General features: G+C 47.7%; 1 protein-coding gene across 1 annotated transcript in view; it reads right to left on the bottom strand.

The window, feature by feature from the left end:
- The window catches only part of MROH1 (maestro heat like repeat family member 1), a 1,237,492-nt gene that overhangs the window by 776,557 nt on the left and 435,650 nt on the right, over positions 1-25,285 (bottom strand). Inside the window, exons 13-14 of the mRNA XM_069221041.1 lie at positions 12,852-12,974; positions 7,193-7,303 (exon numbers count right to left, since the gene is read on the bottom strand). Of these exons, the coding sequence (XP_069077142.1) occupies positions 7,193-7,303; positions 12,852-12,974 (234 nt within the window). The remainder of the gene's footprint in view (positions 1-7,192; positions 7,304-12,851; positions 12,975-25,285) is intronic.

A 25,285-nucleotide genomic window follows, 5' to 3' on the forward strand; every position in this document is an offset into this window, starting at 1 on the left:
TGAATGACCATAGGATCTGTGTCCATTGTTTGTCTAGTTCCTCTTTTAATGGGTGCATACATAGTCTGCAATTCGGTATCAGTGAGATGCAGGAGGATAGCATCCCCAGTAACTATTTGTAATGCTGGGCTGAAACTGACTTTCTTTTGCTGAGGTCTTGGGCTAGCTGTTGAATCTTGTGCTGTTGTTCCTGAGAGACATATGTCTTGTCCCGGATGAGATCGAGGACTGCTCCTAGGAACGACCGAAGATTTCTGCACAATTACTGAGAGGCCTAATGACCTGAAGAGTGTGAGGCATTGTGTTGTATCCGCTGCAGCTTCTTTGGAAGTTGGAGCTTTTATCAACCAGTCGTCCAGGTAAGGGAATATCTGGACACCGTCCTGTCAAGTGTGCCACCAGTGGAGCTAGACACTTGGTAAAAATGTGCAGGCTGATTTGGGGCCAAAGGAGAGGACTTCGAATTGGTAGTGGGTGCCGGCTAGCGAGTATCTTAAAAATGTCCTATGGTTGGGATGAATTGTGACATGGAAATATGCATCTTATAGATCTATGGCTGTCTTCTATGGTTGAGAAGGTGATAAATGTCCTGTAGGGTGACCATGAAAAAGGACTATTATTTCAGGTACTTGTTTAGCTTAGGAAGGTCTAAGATAGGGCAAAAGTCTCCCATTTTCTTCCTTACGACAAAGAAACAGGAGTAGAAACCAATTGCCCTCTGAGCCTTCAGGACATATTCTATTGGACCGTTTGTCAGCAGGATAGACATTTCCTTTAAAAGTTCTTTCAGATGGGGAGGTGGGGGTCCTCTTGGAGAGATATTTGGTGGTTTGTTGATGAATTCAAGTGTATGTCCCCGAGCTATGACATCTAGGACCCACTTGTCTGTAGTGATGAGGGACCATTGGAGAAGGTAATTGGAAATCTGCCCACAAAGTTGATCTGATTGGTAATGTTAGGCAACCAGAATCAAGGTGCGGTCACTGTTTTCTAGGTGTATCCCTGTCCTCTGGGGGGCTGTTTGCATCTTGTTGGTTGTCTATAGGCTGCCGATGGAGGTTGGTGGTATGGCAGTATTGCTGTGTATATTGGGAACGATATTTATTGTGATATGGTTGGAATTGCTGTTTGTCAGAGTGGAATACTCCTCGATAAGAGTGGGAGCTTCTGCCTCTAGCTCCTCGAAAGGGCTGCCTTTTCATCTGCAGAGTACCCAGAGACTTAGCTTTGTCCATATCGCTTTTGATAGCTTGCAAAGCATCATCGATATGTTTGCCAAACAAGGCTTCTCCGTCATACGGCAATTCCAGGATTTTACTCTGGACCTCTGGTCTGAAAGATGCTACTTTCAGCCAGCTTTGACTCCAAAGTACTGCCCCTCCAGCTAACTGTTTGAACCCTGTCGAAGAAATGCCTATAGTACAGTTAATTATCTCAGCTGAAGCTCTTTCTCCCTCTTGGAGGATCTTTTTGGCATCCACCCATGTATCTATAAATTGCGCCATGTCAGACCACATCTGTCTGTCGAATCTCCCTAGGATTTGCTAAAGAGATGGCCCCTTGATCTGTGATGACTGCCATATCGGAGAAAGTTTGCCAATGTTGTCTGAGCAGCGTCCATTCCGATCATGGAGTAGAGAAAGGGGTAGACAGATTTTGGGCAGCATGTGTAATTACAGTGAGCCGGCTTAGGATGACCCACAAGACATGCCAGAGAGTCATCCGGAGCTTTATATTTTATGTCTAATCTGGGCATTACAGCAGAGACTGTAGGTGGGTCATTCATGGTTTTTAAACCCTCTTGCCAATTAAATTCAACATCAGGGTTGGCCATTACTGATTTAATTCATCTGCTCTTTAAAGTTGTAGAGAAAACAGTTTGTCTGGAAAGAATAGGAAGTTGAAACCTCTTTGCCACTCTTTCCATTACATTATGGGAACCACCAATGTCTTCTGGTGGTGAATCTACTGATGGTGGTAAAAGAGGAAAAGGTGCTTGGGTCAAGTAGTCATCCCACTCGCTAGGGGCTGGCGTGGATTCTTTTATTTCTCCTTCCTCTGTGGTGGATCATCTACTGGTGAGTCCGCCATAGTGTGTGGTATTGGGAACCAAGGAGCTTCCTGCAATTCTAGAGTGCGTGGGTGAAGTGGTGAGTGCTCCCTTGGAGGCCTTAATGGTGCTTGTGGCAGAGATAAAGGCTCAGCTGTTGATTGGATCAGGAAACCTCCTGTAATAATTCTGTAGCATGTGCTGCAAATTGGATATTAGTTCTTGTGGCATTTGAACTGAGTGGCCCTGTAGCTGGTGGTGTTCATAGGAAGAACACTGCTCTTCATAACCTTCTGGTTGTGCAGTTGAGTAATAGTCATCATCGTAGCATTGGCCACTGTAGTAAGCTGGGTTCTGGTTGTAGTACCCCCCCACACTTTTTTGCCTTGTGTCAGTTTGTTCTGACAGTAGTACACTGGGTTCTTGCTAACTAGGACCCCAGTGCCTGTGCTTTCTCATCTAAATGTGGTTGCTGGTAAACGTTTACACCCACAATTGGCATACTGGTGCACCCATTAAGTCTCTAGTACATGGCACTTAGGTACCCAGGGAATTGGTACACCAGGGCTCTCCCATGGGTTGCAGCATATGACGCCCTTGGAGCCCCAGGGCAGGGTCCATGTCCATAATTGTGAGGGTACCCTTGTATGATCAGGGTACCCCTACAAACCCCAGACTGCATTCTCTGGGCTTTGTAAGTGAGAGGAAGCCATCTTAAGTGATGTAGTAGAACCAGTCAACACGAGTGGTCCAACTGCACAATGGCTTCTTCAAACCTAGGCATGTTTGGTATCAAACATGTTGGAATCTTGCAACTACACCGATTCCAGTGCTAGCTGCATAATCCCCTGTACTCTGGTGCCTCCTTAGAGGATCCCCCAGTTCTGCCTGTGCAGCCTTCCAGGGTCTATCTGCCAGCCCATGCTGCTGCTGACCCCAGACACTGTTCTGCCCTCCTGCTGGTGAGCATGGCTCAAGCAGAGGAAGGCAGAACAAAAGATTTCCTGCAAGAGAGGTGTGACCACCTCCGTGTATTAGGGGTCTATGGGCTGGCGTGACCTCTGAGTGCCACCAGACTGCTTTGAAGGGCACATTAGGTGCCCTCCTTGCATAATCCGGTTTGCAACAATTCAGGAACCCCTGGTTCCTGGTCTGGTGTGAAATTGCATAAAGGACAGGTAGGTGCACAAAGCTCTGCCAGGTGGCCGGTTGATTCTGCCTTCTTGGTAACAACATGAGCAGAGGCCCCTGGGAAGCATGTAACTGGTTAGGCCAGATAGATTATGTCCCTGACCCCCTCTGATAGGTGGGTCACTCAAGAGTACCTTACTCCCTTTTAGGGTTTCTTAAGGGCTCCCCCAGAGGTGGGTCCTCAGATTAAGTCAAGCAAGACTCTCTGCAAGACATCTTTTGCTCCTGGTCTCTGGAACCGCTGCTGGTCTGCTTTGGAACCAAAACATGCCTGCTCAGTCAACCAGATGGTGGGGTCTGTTGTCCCACGAACACTGAATGACTGCAACACAGGTGGTGAGTCTGTGGCCTCCTCTGGGTCCTGCTTGTCTTTGTACCAACTTGGGAGACTGTGGGCCCCTGCTCCCAACACTGGACTTGAATCCCTGTGCACTGTGGCTATTGCACTTGCCAAGGCTTGCTGACTCTTCCTCCAGGAGATCTTGAGGCGCCAAGAAGCCCTAACCTCCAGCACACTGCAACTCGAAGATCAGCTTTTGTTCTGCAACTCCTGTGACATGGGACTTATGTTTTGTTGTGCTGCTGAGGCCTCTTTGTGTCCAACGTCTGTGGGTCACGTGTGGGGTCTCCAACGACTTCTGCTGGCCTTCCGGCACGCTGAGGGCCAGCCCTGACCCCCCTCAAGGGTAGAGTCCCCTGGACCTTGCTTGTCCCCACAACTTTGCAAATAATTCTTCAGCTCCTGCTTGCATTTGCCAGTGCTTGTTGGTGACCTGGCTGATCACTGACCCTCCTGCAATCCGGCGACAGTCTAGGGGCAGCTCGTAGGTGACCTCCTAGGATCTTCAGCAGCTCCTGAACCCTGCAGCTGGACATCTTCCTTCACTGACCTGGAGGAACTTCACCTCTAGGTCAGTGGGTCTTGCCACCTGCACGACCTGGGCACCTCCGAGAGCGCTGGACTCTGTCCCCTTCCTTTTCAGGTCTTCTGCATCCAGAATTCGTCCCTGGCTTCCACCTGCCTGGTCCACGGTTCGCAACAGCAGTTGGATATCAGAGACTCCCACTGACTTCAGCAAGGGTCTTTTCACTCCTATGCACCGCAGGTACACTGGTGTAGGTACTCCTGCCTTCTGGGTATCCTGGGGTGGGGGCACCCTCCAACCTTCCTCTTGTCTGCAGGTTTCCTTGGGGTCCACTGGGAAGAGTCCTGAAACGCACAAACTCCAACCTCTACCTTCCTGTGTTAGCCTATTGGACGACTAAGTATATAACCACTCTGCACCTGGGCGCTGGGGATACTTGCTGTACTTACCTCTGGTGTTTCCATCCTTCCTCAGCTCCTAGCTAACTACCACACTCACTTTTGTAGGGTTCACTATTTCACATTCCACTTACTTAGTATATGGTTTTGGCCCCCCATAGGGCCCTGTACATTTTGTACTATTTCTGCTGGTTATTTTGTGTATATATTGTGTGTAGATATCTTCAAAGGGAGGTAAACCAATGCTAGTCTAGTAGTAGTAATGCTGCAATAAAGATTCCTTTATTTTTGCAACACTTGAAGGTTCTTTCTTGTGTGTGAATTACTGTCTAACTACCGTGGTACTGGAAGAGCTTTACATTCCTCCTAGATAAGCTTCAGCTGCTCGCCTAAGCTACCCCTTGAGAGCTTTTGCTCCCTGGACACCTATTCACTATCTAAGGGTTGCCTGAACTCAGTATAGGGTGCCACACCTTAGGTGTAGACCATAAACTGAGCTAGCCTCCTTTAGTCATCATCCTCAACTTGACATTTCACATGTAATTCAGAGGGGCTATGGGCCACCCCAAAGGGACCTTCTTCATTGGAGTCATCTTGATCATGCAAATGCACTGGTAGGAAAGGCGAAACTTTGACTGGAAATGTGTGAGCAGGAAGGAGTATGTCCTTATCTGCTGGTTCAATAAACTGCATTATAGAAGCAGGCATCAATGATGTTAAAGATAGTTCAGTGCGTTGTAATTTCCTGGAGCGCATTGTTGCCAGTGTTTTTAATAAAGTAGTCGTCAACAGTGTCTTCGTCGCCTACGGTGTCCTCCTCAAAGGTGCCTTAGTCAACAGTGTCTTCGTCGGCGGTGTTCTCATCGTTGATGGTAGCCCTTTCAACAGTGACTGCAGCAGCATAGCAAGTTTTTGTAGAGATTGAGGCACCTTATGACAAGATGGTGCCCTCGTTCGTAGGTGTCCAGCCTTTTGGATTCCCTGTCTGGGAGAGCGCCATGGGAGTGGAAGCTTGGACTACCAAACTCTTAGGGGTGGGGTGTTGACTGAAGAAACTTGAGTTGCCTGGCGCAGGCTGATGGCGCGGGCAACTGTCCTGTTCACAGGATCCCCTGTGCTGTGCTTGGACCAGGATCTCAGTAGGACGTCAGTCAGAGCTTCACTGAAGGGGCACTTGGGTTCTAAAGAGGAAGCTCCGGGCTGAAGCACTTCTGTCAAGAGGTTAGTCTTGGCTGCCACAGAGTGAAGTTCGAGGTCAAGGACCTCCGCTGCCCTCTTCACCACCATTGCATACGATGCTCCCTCCTCTGTAGCCACAGTAGGTGGAGAAAGCACACCAGTATATGGAGATGCTCAGAAAATTGCTCAGGCAATGACCTAGAACCAGTGGGCCCTGTTGATGCCGTTCCAACTCAGTCATCTAGGATTAGAATGGGGCTGGCATCAGGACCAGTGCTGGAGAAAGTCGCATTGGCACAGCTAGTGCTGGTCCAGATCCATGATCGGAACAACGGGGGCCAATCAGAGCTGAGGCTGAAGTAGCCAGTGCGGAACCTGATAGGGCCCCCTCTGACCCATCATCACAAACAAGTGTGGGTGCTATTGGTAGAAAGCCACTCCAGTTTTTTTGCCTCCTAATAAATGGGAGTAAACACCACTAAGGTGAAAGAGTGGAGTCCCTGCCCAGGTGTCCTTATGTAGTGAAGATAATTTCTTATGAAATAGGAAGTCTCACATATCTAATGGTATCATGCTTCATCATAGGCTACCTCTCCCCACCCCCACCCTGGTAGGATAATACCACCAGGGCGGACTAAACGTCCTGATGAATTCAGAGCAGGAGGAATGTCTTAAATAAATGCTACTGGATAATAACAGAATCCAGATTAGTGAATTAAAAATACCCTGCAGTTCCCCGGTGTATCACTTTTATTCTCTGGGGACTGTAGGTAAGACTAAAACAAAAAACAAATGAGATGGTTATTGAGGAGTATGGCTCATACCATCCACAAAGAGGCCAGCACATGCACCACACAGAAACCTGCCCCTCTAGAAGACATCCTTCGACACACTTTAAAAAACAGATTGACAAAAAGTCAATAAAACCTGCCAAAAAGAGCGGGGTAGCTCTTCTCCAGATCAGCGCTAAATGGCGAGGAAATATAATAACTGACATCCACAAGCCTGGGTGGTGCCTGTATAGGTGACCGTGACATCACTTCCAGCACCAACGACACAGACGCAAAGAACTGAATGAAGCTACCAGATGGCAAGCAGGGGTACTGCTCAGGCAAAAATCTTCAGGATCCAGTCTGATGCCTGGGGAGATTCAAAGGTAAGGAATCTGCAGCTGGATGTTCCTATGAGATACAAGATGTTACTATGACCTTTAGAAATATGAAAGGTTGAGCCTGCCCTGGTGGGATTCTAACCTGTGGCCTGATAGCTACAAACATTTCTGAATAGTGAGTGATTTGGTCATTAATGTATCACCTTTAACTTTAAATAACATTTTCTGAGTACTTTCAGACATAGCTTGTAAGCAATACCTTCTAAATTAGATCATTCATCATGCAGGATGCCACTATAGGCTGATTGATAAAACAATTGGTGATCCAGAATAATTCTACAAGAGTTGACTGATCAGATCTAAATGAGATTACAGAAATGATTGATGCTGCACTTACATTACTCATCCGGTCTATTGTGGTGCTAATGAGATACAGGGTGTTGATGCTGATGCGCCTTACACTCTCCCCCGTCACATCATCAGAATCAGAGTTTTGTCTCTTGACTTGCTGTTGTATAAAATAAAAATACTTTAGCACAGTCTCCCACAGTTCCTTTCTCAAACAAAAGCAATCGTCCTGGCTACTGTAGAACATAATGTCTTAAGTATGCAAGCAGATGTGGTGGTCACCTTAAGAAACGCTACACTATTACTGTACAGAATCTTCTGAGGTACCCACTCTGACGAGAAGAAATTAGTCAGAGCATATAAGCCTATAAAAAAAACAAATGCAGATGAAGTGATCACAACTTTAATGTTTAAGATGGTGATTTAAAAGAACAATTCTGTGGGAAAAACATAACATACTGAACAATACACACAAAAACAACAGACAGTGGCAAAGCCAATCCCTCTCGCTTATACAAGATCTCTTGGCTTGACAATGTGTTTTTGCCATGTTGTACACCAGTATGGCTGCTGTTCAGCATTGCTAAAAGTTAGTGGTGTGAAGTGTCAGAGTGGAGTAGACCAGTAGTGTTGTAGAGTAGATTTGTTGGAGTAGAATGTCAGAGTAGGGTGTCAGAGAGTTGAGTAGAGGGCAGTAGATATCAGTGATTCAGTGGCAGAGAGTGGAGTGGGATGGAGTAGGGTGGTCAGGGATTGAATAGAGGGAGTGGATTGAGATAGTCTGGTCGATTCGACTGGCGTAGAGTGGGTGGACTGGGGTGTAGCCGGGTGGATTGGAATGGGGTGAGATGGATTGGATGTGGATAGATTCAAGTGGGATGGATTGGAGTGAGGTGGATTGGATTGGAGTGAGGTAGACTAGATTGGGGTGGCTGGACTGAAATGGAGTGATATGACAGGGGTGGATTGGACTGGATTGACATGGGGTGGATTGGATTCACTGGACTGGAGTGGGGTGGGGTAGACCTGACAAGAGTAGGGTGGACTGGACAAGAGTGGGGTGGACTGGACAAGAGTGGGGTGGACTGGACAAGAGTGGGGTGGACTGGACAAGAGTGGGGTGGACTGGACAAGAGTGGGGTGGACTGGACAAGAGTGGGGTGGACTGGACAAGAGTGGGGTGGACTGGACAAGAGTGGGGTGGACTGGACAAGAGTGGGGTGGACTGGACAAGAGTGGGGTGGACTGGACAAGAGTGGGGTGGACTGGACAAGAGTGGGGTGGAGAGGGGTGGACTGGAGTGTGGTGCACTCAACTGGGGAAGGTTGGATTGGATTGGGATAGAGTGGAGTGGGGTGAAGTGGATAGGAGTAAAGCAGGAGTAAAGTGGAGTGGGGTGGACTGGATGGAGTGGATTGGAGTATGATGGATTGAAATGGGGTGGGACAGACTGGATTGAGAGGAAGGAGTGGTCTGTAGTGGGGTGGATAGTATTGGAGTGGACTGAAGTAGGTTAGGGTGGACTGGACTGTGGTAGTGTGGGGTGGACTGTAGTAGAATGGAATGGGGTAGAGTGGAGTGGGTTGGATTGGAGGAGAGCGGAATGTGGTAGAGTGGAATGGAGTAGAGTGGAATGGAGTAGAGTGGAATGGAGTAGAGTGGAATGGAGTAGAGTGGAATGGAGTAGAGTGGAATGGAGTAGAGTGGAATGGAGTAGAGTGGAATGGAGTAGAGTGGAATGGAGTAGAGTGGAATGGAATACATTAGGGTAGATTCGATTGAGGTGCAGAAGTCTGGAGTGGGTTGGACTGGAGTGAAGTGAATTGTTTTGGGGAGAATTGGAGTGGGGTGAATTGGACTGTGGAACGGTGGGGTGAGTTGGTTCGATTTGGGTGCACTAGATTGAAGTGGAGTGGTGTGGGGTGGACTGGAGTACCGTGGATTGGAGTGGGTTCGGTGGGGTAGGCTGAAATGGGTTGGGTTATATTGGAATGAGGTGGGGTGGTCTGGAGTGGGGGGAATTGGAATGGAATAGGGTGGGGTGGATTCGATTTGGGTGGAATGACTAGGGTGGAGTGGATTGGATCGAGTGGAGGATTAGATAGGATGAAGTGGGATGGGTTGGGGTGGGGTGGCATGGAATGGGATTGAGTTGGCGTGGATTGCACTGAGGTGGGGTGGACTGGACTGGAGTAAAGTGGGGTGGATTGTATTGGAATGAGGTGGACTGTACTGGATTGAATTGCGGTGAGGTGGACTAGACTGGGGTGGGGTGGATTGTAGGTGAGTGGACAGGAGTGGGGTGGGAAAGAGTGGGGTCAATGGGAGTGGGGTGGACTGGAGTAAGGTGGACTGAAGTGGGATGGACTGAAGTGGGGTGGACCAGATTGGGTTAAAGTGGACTGAATTTGAGTAGGGTGGATTGTGGTGAATTGGACCGGAGTGGATGTAGTGGACTTTTTGGAGTGGGGTGGAATGGGGTGGGTTGGATCGGAGTGGGGTGAATTAAGGAGGTTTGGAGGTGGGGTGTTTTAAGGTGGAGTGAACAGATCTTGAGTGGGGTGAATTAAGGTGGATTTGATTGGATTGGGGTGAATTGGGCTGTGGTGGATTGGAGTGGGGTGTACTGGATTGGATAGAGGTAGATTGGATTGGGGTGTGTGGCGTAGACAGAATTGGGGTGGGGTAGATTGGAGTGGAGTGGACCGAATGGAATTGAGTGGAGTGGACTGTACCTGGGTAGGGTATATTGGACTGGGGTAGAGTGGGGTGGATTGGAGAGGGGGTTGTAGGGGTAAATCGGGATGGAACAGATTTGAGTGGGGTGGATTAAAATGGGGAGAGGTGGACTGAATTAGGGTGGGTGGATTGGACTGGGGTGGACTGAACTGGGGTGGGTGGACTGAAATAGATTGGGTGGGCTGAAATGGGTTGAGGTAGATTGGAGTGGAGTGAGTTGGATTGGAGTGGAGTGAGTTGGATTGGGGTAGAGAGGGGTGGATTGGACTGGGGGTTCGATTTGGGTAGATTGGATTGGGGTGGATTGGACTGAGTGGGGTGGATTAGATGGGGTCGGGAAACTAAAGTGGGGTGGCAACAGATGTCAAGGCACTCGTGATTATAAGTTCAATCATCCATGTATTTTATGTCTTGGTGTCTTGTTCATGGCCATCAAACATAAGTCGGGCCAGGATAATTGGCAATGGTTCAATTTATTCTTGAAATGAAATATCCATTAAAGCAAACAACAGCCAACATGTGTTTCGTCCAGTGAGAAAAATAATCTCAAAGACTTCATCAGGGCTTAAACAATGACTGAAAAGGGCCATGATTCCATAAATGCTAAATTAGCTCTCTTGAAGTCCCAACAGACGCTAACATCCCGTAACACAATGTCCAAGTCATGGCGTATGTGCCCATATCGGTGTGCGTACACACCTGTACGCAACTTTGTGAATTATAAGGAAAGAGAACCGCGTTCCTTGTGTCCTGCGGCGCTCCTGGTCATTAAACTAAAGTGGGGTGGAATGGAATGCGGTGGATTGAAGTGGGATGGATTGGATTGTAGTGAAGTGGATTGGAGTGAGGTGGATTGGAGTGAGTGAGGTCGATTGGTTTGGGGCAGACTGTTTTGGATTGAGTGGGGCAAACTGCAGTGGGGCAGATTGTTTTAGAGTGGGGTATATAGTTTTGGGTTGGAATGGGGCAGATCGTTCTGTATTGGAGTGGGGCAGACTGCTTTCGATTAGAGTGGGGCAAATTATTTTGTATTGGAGTGGGACACACTGTTCTGGATTGGAGTGGGGCAGACTGTTCTGGGTTGGAGTGGGGAAGACTGAAGCGTAGCAGACTGGAGTGGGGTGGGCTGGATTGGAGCAGGGTGAGACAGATTGTTTTGGGTTGGAGGGGGGTGGGTTGAGGCAGACTGTTTTGGGTTGGAGTGGAGTGGGGCAGACTGTTTTGGGTTGGAGTGGGGAAGACTAAAGTGTAGCAGACTGGAGTGGGGAAGACTAAAGTGTAGCAGACTGGAGTGGGGTGGGATGGAGTGGGGCAGGGTGAGACAGATTGTTTTGGGTTGGAGAGGGGTGGGTTGAGGAAGACTGTTTTGGGATGGAGCAGACTGTTTTGGGATGGAATAGGGCAGACTGTTTTGGGTTGGAGTAAGGCAGACTGTTTTGGGTTGGAGTAAGGCAGACTGTTTTGGGTTGGAGTAAGGCAGACTGTTTTGGGTTGGAGTAAGGCAGACTGTTTTGGGTTGGAGTAAGGCAGACTGTTTTGGGTTGGAGTAAGGCAGACTGTTTTGGGTTGGAGTAAGGCAGACTGTTTTGGGTTGGAGTAAGGCAGACTGTTTTGGGTTGGAGTAAGGCAGACTGTTTTGGGTTGGAGTAAGGCAGACTGTTTTGGGTTGGAGTAAGGCAGACTGTTTTGGGTTGGAGTAAGGCAGACTGTTTTGGGTTGGAGTAAGGCAGACTGTTTTGGGTTGGAGTAAGGCAGACTGTTTTGGGTTGGAGTAAGGCAGACTGTTTTGGGTTGGAGTAAGGCAGACTGTTTTGGGTTGGAGTAAGGCAGACTGTTTTGGGTTGGAGTAAGGCAGACTGTTTTGGGTTGGAGTAAGGCAGACTGTTTTGGGTTGGAGTAAGGCAGACTGTTTTGGGTTGGAGTAAGGCAGACTGTTTTGGGTTGGAGTAAGGCAGACTGTTTTGGGTTGGATAGGGAGGATTAGAGTGTGGTGGACTGGAGTTGGGTGGAGTGAAATGGCTGTGGTTAATTGGATTGAGTGGGGCAGACTGGATTGTCTGGGGTGGATTGGTGTGGCATGGATTGGAGTTGGGTGTACTGCACGATTTTGTGTTAAAGCACAATTTCGGAAATCAAACATGCGAAAGAATGAATGTTGCTTTGCAAAATTTAAAACAAGATAATCGTCCTCTTTTGAGAGCAGCACCCACCAGCAAAAACAAAACAAAACACGAGTGCAAGTGAGAAAAGAATTCTTGGCAAAATAAAACAAAAGGGTTAACTAAAGAAAATAGAACTCTGCGTTTATATTTGTCCTTCTGTGTACGTTTTTGCCAGTCTCATTCCATCTGTTAGCAGGGTCCTATAAATTAAAAAGAAGTACTTCAATCACGTTGGGAGAAGCAGATGGGCACTGATTAAGCTGAATCAATCGGTGCTTGATTACTGTTCCATGCACAGGAACGGAAATGATGCTTGACCTGCAGTGACAGATTATGAGGCTTTAAAGAACAGTGCCACGTCAGCCAACAAATGTTAAGCAACGGGTGGGCTCCAAGCCTTTTTTTAGCTGACAAGAGTCTTGAAAGCGAAGCGCATGCGCTAGAGCATGCTCACGCAGGCTAGACCCTAAAAGAAGAGTGCCACGCACGCCACAAAAGGTAAACGGTCGGGCTTCAAGCCCTTTTTAGTTAAGAGTTTAAAAAAGCGAGACATATGCGCTAGCACATACTCTTGCAGGCTCGATCCTAAAAATGAAGCAAACGTACAGAATATATGACATCAATAATACAGAAAAAGTAAATCCAATGTAGAAGGCAAAAGAATAAAAAAAAAAAACTAAAGTGTTAACAGAAAAGTCACTAAACTAGCAGTTTGTGAAGTATGTGTAACTGATTATATTATCAGATGCCTCAGTAACCACAGAATATCCTGATTTTTTTTTTTAACTAATATTGCCTGTGACATACCATTGCTTCTGAAGACAAAGCACAGAGGCGGACTATATACTCCACCATTATCTCACCGCCTGCCTCTTCCAAGTACCCATGATGAGCCATAGCACTGATCACTTGAACCACTGCTCGCTTCACCTGCACAAAATCAGAAAACATCAATAAGATTACACTTTAAAGAGACTATTATTTCAAGTTATTTTAACATGTAATACCTAAAAGCATTTAGGAACATTTAACACAGCTTAACCATGAAACAACTTTAAAGCAAAAAGGAGCATGTTCCTCAATTAACTTTGCACTGCTGTCATTGTAGTTTATGCACCAACATTAGGGTGCACCAATTGTGGACCCCTAGAACTGGCATGTGCCATGGTTTTGGCAGACAGGGTTCCGTTAAAGATCCACATGCATATACTACTGCAACTTTGGAGTTGGTACAGAAAGGTGAGAAGCTGACAGGAACCGCAGATTTCACTTACATTTAACCCTACCCCTTAACTCTATTAATGAGTCACAATTTTAGAAAACTCATCTGTTATATAAGGTGTAAGTTTCTACAAACTTAGTACTTGCTCTGTTTTTACGTTTAATGCTAGGTCTTTGCTTCATAATTCTCCAGCAAATCAACCACATTCCACTGCTCATTCATAATTATCCAAAAATAAGACAACTCCAACTATCAGCTCTTTAAACATGATACTTTAGCTGACAAATGTACCATGAAAGTGAGGATTTAGCATAACAACACCACTGCTGTCAGCCAAAGGACCAAAAACTGTTATAAAAATGTACCAAGAATTCCAAGATAGAAGATTGAATTTCTGGTATTTTCACACCAGCAACAATGGAAATAAACATACCAAGCTTGTAGAATGTACATGAAAGAAATAATATTGAGGTGTATTTTCTAGAGGCAGTAATATTAGGTTTGCTGGTAGATTTCTTATCTAATATGCATGTGTGCATGTTACTACTTTAACTATATTACTAGCTCTTCATATTATGCATCTACTTCAATGCCAGATACGAAGAGTTCAACTGGATTTTCCTCTCCCCTACATCCTTTCTATACACTCTTTTCTAAATCAGTAAACATACTCCATTTAACATACTAATATGAACATCACCTGAAATTATTACAATTTCAGTTCCACCCGACCATGTTGTTGTTCGTGAACACCTGAACTAGCCTTACCTTGATAGAGGGTAGAAAGGTTTTCAATGCCAGTCGGTTCACTTGGAGTTCCAGCAATTAATGAGGAGACTGGATTCCACCGGAGATCAGAGTCCTCTGATCCCATCTCCCAGATGACCGCCCCCATCCCAGGAGCGACATCTGACATTACTTTCAGATCTGTTAGAGGAAGAGAGGAGTCTAATGCTGACCGAATCGCGGTTCGTTAGCCACCACTGCAGGTTTTTCGCAGTTCCCTCCAAACTCTGGACCATGTCAGACATTTTCCTGATGCTGTGTCCACTGGGACTGCAGGTCCCATTGTACAGCCTGCATATACCAACGTACATTACTAGCAGGGTACAGGAGGCCATGAGTCCCAGCAGCCTCCGAGTCTGTCTCACAGAAACCCAGGGTAGAGGCTGAAACATAGGTACGATAGCCTTATTATCCTGGACTCACTGCTCTGGAGGATAAGTCCAGAACTGCGCAATGTCCAGAACAGCTCTGATGAAAGGGAGCATATGAGAGTGAGTCAAGTGTGACTTCAGCACATTTATAGTGAATCCCATTGAATGCAGGAGGTCCCCGTACCTAGAGGTGGGAGACGACAGCCTGGGGCGAGCCCGCCTTAAACAGCCAGTAGTCATGATAGGTGAAGACTGACACACCTGATCTCTACATGTGAGCTTCATCCACAGCCAACAGCTTGGTGAACACCTGAGGGGTGCTGGTCAGGCCAAAGAGGAGCAACAAAAAAAAAACTGGAAATGCTCGTGGCTGACCCTGAACCGCAGGTAATGCCTGTGGGCAGGAAGGGCAGGAATGTGAAAATATGCATCCTGGAAGTCCAGCGCTACCATCCAGTTTCCTGGGGCCAAGGCAGACAGAACCTGAGCCAATTATTTCTTTGTGAGGAAGTAGATGAGGGACAGCAGGTCTAGGATAGGACAAAGGTGTAGGAAAGTACCACTGTTGGAATGGTTACACCCCCACACACCTTTTTTGCCCAGTGTTGATGCCAACTTTGAAAGTGTGCTGGGATCCTGATAACCAGGTCCCAGCACCAGTGTTCTTCCCCAAAATCTGTACCTTTGTTTCCACAATTGGCACAACCTTGGCTCACAGTTTAGTCCCTTGCAAAAGGAACCCATAGTACCAAGGGCCCTGTGGCCAGGGAAGTTCCCAGGGGCAGCAGCATGTATTATGCCACCCTAGGAACCTCTCACCCAGCACATATACACTGCCTTGCAGCTTCTGTGGGCTGGTGGGGAGAAAAAGGCAAAGTTGACATGGCACCCCTCTCACGGTGCCATGCCCACAAAATCACTGCCTGTGGCATAGGTAACACACACCTCTAGCAGGCCTTACAGACCCAAGGCAGGGTGCACTATACCAAAGGTGAGGGCATAGCTGCATGAGAAAAATGCCCTGACAGTATCTAAGTCTATTCTTAGGCATTGTAAGTGCAGTGTAGCCATATTGAGTATATGATCTGGGAGTTTGTCATTACAAACTCCACAGCTCCAAATGGCTTCACTGAATACTGGGAAGTTTGATATCAAACATCTCAGCACAATAGACCCACACTGATGTCAGTGTGGATTTCTTAAAAAATGCACACAGAGGGCATCTTAGAGATGCCCCCTGTACGTTATCCAAACTGCTAGTGTAGGACTGACCGGTCTGCGCCAGCCTCCTACCTTCAGACATGTTTCTGACCACATGAGTTGAGAGCCTTTGGGCACTCTGTGGTCAGAAACAAAGCCTGTCCTGGGTGGACGTGCTTCATACCTCCCGGCCACAGGAACTGAAACACCTGGGGGTAGCCTCAAAGGCTCAAGCCTCGGATTACAGTGGCCCAGGGCACTCAAACTAGTAGAGCTACCGCCCCTGGATAAAGCCCCACTTTTGGCATCAAGTCCAGCAGGAAAATTAGGGAAAACAGGGAGGAGTGACCACCCCAGCCAGGACCACCCCTAATGTGTCCAGAGCTGAGGTGACACCCTCCCAGCAGAATCCTCCATCTTCGTTTTGGAGGACAGGGATCAGTAGGATTAGGTTTGTGTCCCCCTCCCCAAAGGGAGAGAGCACAAGGAGGGTGTAGCCACCCTCAGGGACAGTAGCCACTGGCTACTGCCCTCTGACCCCTAAAACGCCCCTAAATCTAGGATTTAAGGGCCTCCCTGAACCCAGCTCACCGGATTCCTGGTGACCTAACAAGAAGGACTGCTTAGCTGAAACCTCCAACAGAGAAGAAGGACGACGACAAGTGATCTAGCCCCAGCCCTACCGGCCTGTCTCCCGCTTCAAAGAATCTGCAAAAGAATGGCGACGCATCCAGCGGGACCAGTGACCTCTGCCAGGCTCCAGAGGACTGTCCTGCACCCAAACGAACCAAGAACTCACGTGGACAGCGGCCCTGTCCAAGAAGAACCCAACAACCAAGGACTCCAACCGCACTCCGAATGCGTGAGTCCTAACCACTCTGCAGCAGAAGCCCAGGGCCCGTATCCAGATGGCCCGTATCCAGGTGGCCTAACCAGCTAGAGAGGATCCCCAGGCGATTCCGAGCAAGTGGGCATCCTGGGTTAACCTCTCCACCCCCTCCACGATGACGCCTGCAGAGGGAATCCTGAGGACACCCCCAATCTCAAAAGATCCGGACAAAGATATCCGACGCATAAAGACTCAATGCACCCTCAGCCCCCAGGCCTTGGAGAAACCGACCCCAGTGCAGCAATGTTCAGCAGGCGGCCCTCCTCCCTGTCCAGCCTGTGGTTTGCCTGAGACAACCCCCAGGAACTCAGCCAGCATCCTCTGAGTGACCCCCAGGTTCCCCTCATAGAGAATCATTGGAGACCCGACATCTTGTTTGCACCCTGCACCCGGCCGCCCCAGTGCCGCTGAGGGTGTATGTTTGGTGCCTACTTGTGCATCTCTCCACTCCCCGTTCTCCTCCCTGATAAGCTTAACTGCTCGACCACACTACCACAAAAGAGAGCATCAGTATTATCTACTCTAGCCTCTGGTGAACCCCTGAACTCTGTGGGGGAGAACTGGGTTGAGGGGGGATAGTCACAAAGGGGAGGGAGTAGCCGCTTGAGACTATCTGCAAAACCCACATGTCCAATGTTATGGACTGCCCTTGGAGCATGTCATTGCATATCCGCCAACTGGACGCCTGTGGAGGTATAAGGACAGATTAAGAGGGTTTGGCGGATGCAGCTGTGGGGGGGCAGGGGTTCAGGAGGGTGGACTGACCCAACCTCTGGATGTCTGAGCCACAAGACCTGTGGATATCGTGTCCTCGGCCACATAGGGGCTATAGCGCATGTGCATTTCAGTGGCTGGGTGGGTATTGTGCAGCTGGTAGCCCCTACTGTAGTCACAAAAGCAGCAAAAAGCAGATGGGTGGTGTGATGGGTGGCGTGGGACTTAAGATAATCCCAAGGACTGGGCTACAGCCCGAATGTCCTTAAAACATTTGATTCTTGAGTCCACTTTGTCTCAAAAGAGACAGGAGCCATTGAAGGGCATGTCCATCAAAGGAGATGTGACATCCACAAAATAAACAGCAGTTGGAAGCCAGGCGTGGCACCTAAGGGCCACTGTCAACAAAACTGCTCTGCCTAGCAAGTCAGTCATGTCCAAAGAGAAGGGTTAACTTTGCGGCATCTCTCCCATCTGCTACAACTCGGGAGTGCACAGCTCCGGCCTCCTCTGGGACCGTAGGCAGCACTTGCGCAACCGTATCTCACTGAGCATGGGATTAGCGGCACAAAGGCATGCGGTGTTCACAGACTGCAATATCAGGCTGGCGGAAGAAAATGTCTTCAGCCTTTTGGATTCCCTATCCAGTGGAGCAGTAGGGAACGCGACAGAGTTAACACAGGAGGCGGAAATCTGGACCACCAAACTCTAAGGGATGGGGTGAAGAGTGAGGAAACTTGGGTCCCCTGAGGTGAGGCGGTGGCAATGGCTGACTGTCCTATTCACAGGAGACCCTGTGTTGGGCTTGGATCAGGTACCGAAAAGGACATCTTTAAGAGATTCACTGAATAGGAGGAGCGGCTCAGATGGGGAGATGCCCAGCTGAAGCACCTCTGTCAACACATTGGTCATGACAGCCACCAAGGGCAGCTGAAGGTTGAGGTCCTCCGCAGCCCTCAGTACCACCACTGCGAAAGATGCGCCCTCCTCCTTAGCCACAGTAGGGGGAAAAAGCATGCCAGCATCTGGGTAAGTGTCCAGATCACTAGCTTTACAGAGTTTCTCACACCAATCCATATCTTTTTCGTAAGGCTGGCCTTCCTCAGGGTCCAGTGACCCCCTCCTATTCCTCCCCGAATCCTACCCCATAGGAGTAGGGCTAAGATCCGATCTCATCTGGGAGGCAAGGACCCCGATGGTGCCGGATACGGCGTTGAGCGATGCCCCTCTAGCTCTGTATCACAGTATGGGATTAAAACGTGGATGCGCGGGGAGTGTTGGAATTGGGACTGGTGTGTGGGAAGGTCGAGGTGGTATCCCTGGCGTCAATCAAGCCCTACTGAAACCGGGCCAGAGCTGTGGGCATGGAACCAAAGGGGGCCCCTGCCAACTACACGGGCCTAGAAGGCACGCCGGAGGGGTCGAACCGCCCAAATATGAGGCACATGGCATTGTAACGTTCAAGCTGGGCTAGGGTTGCACCAAGAAACTCATGGAAGCCCTGAGTTAGCCCAGGTATAGACTCAACCACAGAACAAGGCCTAGAATGCTGATGCTCCCACATCTCGTCGGCCGACTGACTCGGAGAAGTCAAAGAACGCTTCAACGACAACTTCTTGCCCTGTGGCTTACCCGAATCTCCTGAAGATTTGGAAGGAGGCGAGGACCTCTGACTCTGCGACTGGTCTCAGGACCTCCCCCTCGAAACAGACCTCAAACAACACAGGGTCACACGACTGGCCGCCATCCGATTGAGGAAGCACTACCTCAAACCCTTGGGATTCACGGTGAAGCAGTTGGAGCACAACTTTGGGTTGTGCTTGAGGCACCACGGGAAAACCTTGAAACAGTCAACAAAACATTGAAAAAGGTGAATCAAAAAGTGACTGAAGGGGTAGCTCTTCCCAGATCTGCGTTGCCTGGCATGGGACAAACAGAACTGACCTCTGCGTGCCTCAGTGGCACCTATATAGACATCACTTCTGGTGCAGGCGACTGAGACAAAGCACAGGGAGCCAAACAACAACACCTACCTGTGTGCAGGGGTACTACTCACTAAAAATATGCCGAATTCAGTCTGACACCTGGAATAATTCTATGGTAAGGAAACTGCAGCTAGAAGTCTCAAACAGATAAAATGGGCTTTTTCCTGGAGAAAAGATGGCAGACTGTGGTATTCTTCCATTGATACTATCAGGTTAGAGACTGTTTCACCTGACATGTTACTTGTATAGGGTCGTTAAATGAACATATTTTTTGCAACAACTGTTCAACACTGCCTGAAACAGCCTCATTCAAAGGCAGAGATGTGGGATCAAAGGAATGCAGGATGACATCATGCATAAACCTGAAATTTTGCATGGTGGTTGTTTTTCACTTTTGCAGCCACACAGCCATTACTGTGAGACTAGTCACTTCTTCCTCAGATGGGAATACTCTGTTTACCTTTGCATTGAGAATCACACCTAGAAACTCAATTTTTCTGAGAGGGTATAGAGAGGATTTGTCTCTGTAATAATCCATAGGTTGCTGAAGAGCTGCAGACAGTCTCTCGAAAATTCCGGGGCCGAGCAGGTGTGTGCCTAGCCTTGCCTAGTGTAGGCTAGTTAATTGAAAAGCTAAAGCTTCAGCTTCTTGTGGAATTCAGGAAGAGAAAAGTAGAGGAGGTTTGGATGTAGAGTGGGCAGTCATTCCACACCTTATGAGAAATGTAAGATAACACCCATCCCCTGATCTGGTTCTGTGTATGCATGGGATGTGTACATGCAGGTGGTCCTGTGGGGTGAAGGTGTCCGGGAGGTTGGTGGAAGGAGATCAGACTGTCCAGGGAGGTGGAACCTAAGTTGTGTAGTGACTAGAATGTGTGCATGAGGAGTGTGTAATGAGCAGGCTTGTTTCAGAAGCGAGTGGAGCTCCCTGAGGAGTGGTGTGATGTGAGTTCTGTGTGGGAGGTTGAGGATAATTCTGACTGCTGACTTATGGATGGTTTTTATTTTTCTTGCAGTGAGCTGCTAGGTCATCCTAGAGCTCAGGGTGTTGTTGTAGTCCAACTTGTTGGAGCTTACAGTGTGCTAGCGGTTCTTCTTGTGTTGTTTTGGAGCCATTTGAAGATCTCTCTCAGCTCCTTCAGTGTGTTATAGCAGGATGTAGTAACAGCATTGACTAATGCAGTCATGTACAGTTTGCAGCTGATGACAATTTTGAGGTTCCAGGCGTATGTCCGTGTTGAGCCAGTCGCCAGTTTCAGACCAACAGCAAGGTGCTCTTGCAGAAGAACACTACTCCTGGTTTGTCGGTGTTTAGCTTGAGACAGGTGTCTTACAACCAGTTAGCAACTTTGGTCATTGAGGCAGCTAACCTTTTTCTTGTGTTTGGGGTCTTGCCCGAGATGGAGAGTATGAGTTGTGTGTTCTTGGCGGAGGAGAGGATGTTTATGTCATGTAGATGGCGTTGGCCAAAGGGATTATTTATGCGTTTGAGTGTGGGGGGTGAGTGATGAACCTTAAGGTATTCTAAGGATAGGTCTGCAGGTTTCAGACGAGTACGGTGCCAGGCTGACAGCTTGTTTTCTGACGATTAGGAAGGATCATATAAAGTGAACAGCACATTACTGGATGTCCATCTTATGCAGGCGCATGATGAGAATAGGTTAGGAGACCATGTCTAATACTGCACAGTAATGCAGGAGGATGACTGCTGCTGTGTCTCCTCTTTCAAGGATCATGTGGATCTCATCTGTGGTAGCAGGGAGTGTTGTTTCTTTAATGTGGTGCGGTCCAAACCCAGTCTGCATGGCATTGAGAAGCTGGTGGTGGCTCAAGTGGATGGTGAGGTATCAGTTGATTAGTTTCTACAATACCTTGTCTGTGTATGGTACGAGGAAGATGGCTCTGCAGTTGGGAGAGCGTGGATCGGTAAACATATGCTTTCATGAGCAGGGGAGTGATGGTGGCATGTTTCCACATGTCAGGGAGCGTTTGTGAGCTGATGGTGATCATGAGTCTGGGTCTTGAGTATGGGATGCGATTGAGGTCTTGGGTAAGGCATATCCTGTATAAGGAGATGCCTTGAAACAGAGAGGTTGAGATTGCCCTTGAAGAGTGTGCTTTAGGTCAGTTGGTGAACGGTTGCCAGCCTTTGTATGACAAAATTGAATGGTGCATGAAATCATCAGGCTATTATTGCCTTAATGAACCTGTACCCTGGCGACCTTGACCGTAAGAGACTAGTAGTTGGTCTGTCGTACTCTTAAGGTAGAATTTCAAACATCGTTTGATTACCAGTGTGTGGAGAGCCTTTTCGTCTGCAGTCGATGGGTCTGGAAAAACCCATGTCCGAGAGAGAGAAAGGAGGTGTGATATAATCAGCTCTGGTAAAGCCTCCAACAGATGCACACTGTTTTGTCGGCACCAAACACAAAACCTTAGTCACTTGAGCCTGTAAGTCTAGTTTGTACTTTCAGCCCGTGCTCTACAAAGAATTACCTTAAATTCTTGATCAAAGTTCCGGAATTCACAGAACTCTGTAGCCATGCATGCAATTGGAGAGAGGCTGGTTCCGATGAAGTATCTGCCCCTGGTTCTTCATTAGCAGGTTCCGTTTGCTGGGAAGCCGCAAAGGATTTGTCACTGATAGGAGAATGGGGTCTGTGTACCAATACTGTCTGGGCCACCTAGGTGCTATAAGTATGAGTCAGCAACCCTATGTCTTCATCTACTTGAGAAGTCTGGGGATCAACGGGAAAGGGGGAAAGTATATTCAAAGATCTCGGACCATTGCATCGAAAATACACTCCCCCATGGGCGGGAACCGACTGGCGTAAAATTGGCATTTGGCATTCTTGTTGGTGGCATTAAGATCCAGGGCCGGTTGTCCCCAGCGTTGAAAGATCTTGTCTACTTCCTTCTTCCCATTTGTGGCAACTCTTGTCTGTCTCGCTGAGTGAGTGTGCAAGGATGTTGTTGATACCAGGGACGTGTTCTGCTCTCACAGATATTTTGTGAAGAGTGAGCCAGTCCCACAGAGCTCGAGCTTCTCGTGGGTGGGAGAGAGAGAGAGAGATCGTGTTTCTCCCTGTTTGTTGACAATACATGCTTGTTGTGTTGTCTGTGCGGATCAACACAGAAGATCCTAAAATTCGAGGAAGGAAAGCTTTCAGCATAAGAGAGATTGCTTTCAACTACAAAAGATCTACGTGCATCTTTTTCTGAGAATCTGACCATTTTCCTTGAATGCACGTCTTGCAAGTGACCTCCCCAGCCTTCTAGAGAAGTGTCTGTTGTTATGATTAAATCTGGCATTGGAGTTAGGAAAGTTAACCCGGAGAGATGTGACTGGTTTGAGACCACCACTGTAGGGTTTCTACTATCCTTGTAATGATTTTGGTCAAATCCTCGAAGGACCGTTGAGACTGGCTTCATTAAAGTTGCAGTTCCTCTTGTAGTGTTCTCATCTTTAGTCTTGCTAGATGTACAAGGTTTATTGAAGAGGAATTCATTCCTAAAGGCGACTTGAATGTTCTCACAGAAACCAACTTTCTTTTTTGAAATTGTAAGAGCGAGGTTGGAAAATTTCTGTTCTCTTTCTATTGAAAGATAAGCCTTATTTCTGTCTGTGTCGAGATTTGCACCCAAAAAGACCAGCTTGCGCATTGAAATAGTGGATGACTTCTGGTGATTCACCGTCAGGCCGAGATTGTGAAATAAAGCTAGGCTGGGCCTGGTGGCACTGGAGGTCTGTTGCAAAGTTGGTGCCTTTAGCAACCAGTCTAAACATGGTAAAATTTGAAAACCTTGGTTGCGCAAAGTAGCCGCCACTTGTGCGAGACACCTCGTGAAAATCCGTGGTGCTGAAAGGGAGAACCTTGAATTGATAATGGGTACCGGCTACGGCCCGGGATGTATGGGAATGTGGAAATTGGCATCTTGGAGATCCAACGATGTCATGTAACCTCCACTGTTGAGAAGACAGAGGGATTGTTTGTGCAGGAATTTGTTTAACTGCCTGAGATCTAGAATCAGCCTCCAATCTCCTGACTTATTTTTCACTAGGAAGAACCGAGAGTAAAATCCTAGACCTCTCTGAATAGCAACCTTTTCTATCGCACCCTTGGAAAGCATTTGAGATACATATAGTAATGGCTGACATCGATGAAAAGCTCACTCCTAGGTTATCCTCACACCTGCCGCCCTTGTCTGGTGGAGACAAAATGGGATCAGATGGATTTTTTTGACCGCCTCTGGGCAGCTTGAGACAAGACGGAGTCTGGTTTTGGGTGCCCTATTAAACAGGATGGAGAATTGCCCATAGCCTTATATTTTTTGTCCTGTTTGGGTGGCACTGGTGGGACTGTGGCTGGGTTTTAAATTATTTTTAAACCTTCGCTCCAGATGTAATCTATAATGGGAATTGCTCTCAACGATTTTCTTGCTTGCGCCTTAAAATTATGGAGAAAACATTCCGAATGGGAGTCTGATGTTGGTAAATGGAAGCGTGTGGCGTCCCTTTCCATAAAATTATGAAATCTTCCTATATCCTCCAGAGAAGAATCTGATGGATGAGAAGGTGGTGGTGTTGGCGTAAGAGACAAGTAATCGTCCCATTCATCACTAGGGAGTTGAGGAGTGATGATCGCTCCTTCTCTTTCGTCATCTGAGGAGATGATGTCTTCTCTGGTTAGGTGTGAACCTAAGTCTTGCCGGAGGTAAAAGCATGGTTCTTGGTGTAGCCGGAATGGGAGGTTGTAGCTGCTGTGGTTGAGGGTGAGTCTGGAAACCTCCTTTTATAGTCCTGGAGCATGGACTGTAAGTAAGCAGGCATTTGTACTGTATTACGTGCTGCTGATGTTGCACTGGCTCATAGTAATGCCTATTATACATATTCCTGCTGTTCGTATTCAATGTCATCACCCTGAAATTTGACGCGTAATTTTGACTGACTATGTACATCCCGCACCAGCAGAGATGGGAACCACAGTGCGTTGAGGCACTATCTCTTGCAGTGGTTGACGCTAGTGCCATAGTCGACAGTTGGGTCTCGTTGACGGGGTTACCGTCGACGGTGCTTTCGTCGACAGTGTCTTTGTCGTTGATTGTGTTGTTACCGCCGACTATGTCTTTGCTGAAGAGGGTCTCTCTGACGATGTCTTAGTTGATGAGTGGATCATAGACGGTGCAGGAAACCTTGTCGATGATTCCATCAATGGAGGTTTCTTTTTTTACTGTAGTCAAGTCATTCACCCACATCGACAGAATTTGAGTTTTTAAAACCGGCGACTATGTCATTGTCAACGATGGTCTCATCGACGATACAGTGGCAACGGTAGCTGTTGTAGTCGTGGTCGATACGATCGTCGATGGTAATGTCGTCGTCGACTTAAATTTAAATGGTTGACGGCTCTGAAGATGTCAACGGCTCTGAAGATGGAGAACATTGACAAGTCTCCATTTTGCAATTTAGAGAGGGTGCATGGGAGGAGGCTGACTCTGTTAAGGCTTTAGAAGGGTCCTTATGATGTGTGTTGTGATGTTTTCTGCTCTTCTCAGACCACCTCGTGTCAGACGATCTAGACTTTTTTTGAGGCTTAGGGTCCACATCTCTGTCCTCACCTGAAGTATAGGATTTTGCCTGTAACCAGATTAAAAGTCTTCCTTCTCTGTCCCTCAGTTTTAGCAGAGAACGTGTGGCATATCTTGCAGTCCTTTATCGGATGCTTGAGATACAGACAGTACAAGTAATCCTTATGTGGATCATCCACATGGAGCCTTTTCTTGCCACAGGTCTTACAATGTCGAAAAAGGCCTTTTTTGGAAGTATCAGACATAATCTGAAGCTGAAAGTTGTTCTGACAGGAAAAAAACTGAGGAGAGCTCAGAGAGACTGCCTTCATATGACGTGCGGTAGAAAATCTGAGGGAAGGAGTCTCTCTGGGGGTTGTTCTAGAAGTTGCTGTCATTTGATTTGTCATAGATCAAGTTTGGTTCTTTTTTCAAAAGGACATGGATAGGTTATATGTTTAACATTACTAGCATTATAGCCTATGACTATTTTGACTTTTTCT

This window comes from Pleurodeles waltl, chromosome 2_2 (genome assembly GCF_031143425.1).
Source record: "Pleurodeles waltl isolate 20211129_DDA chromosome 2_2, aPleWal1.hap1.20221129, whole genome shotgun sequence".
Lineage (NCBI taxonomy): Eukaryota > Metazoa > Chordata > Amphibia > Caudata > Salamandridae > Pleurodeles > Pleurodeles waltl.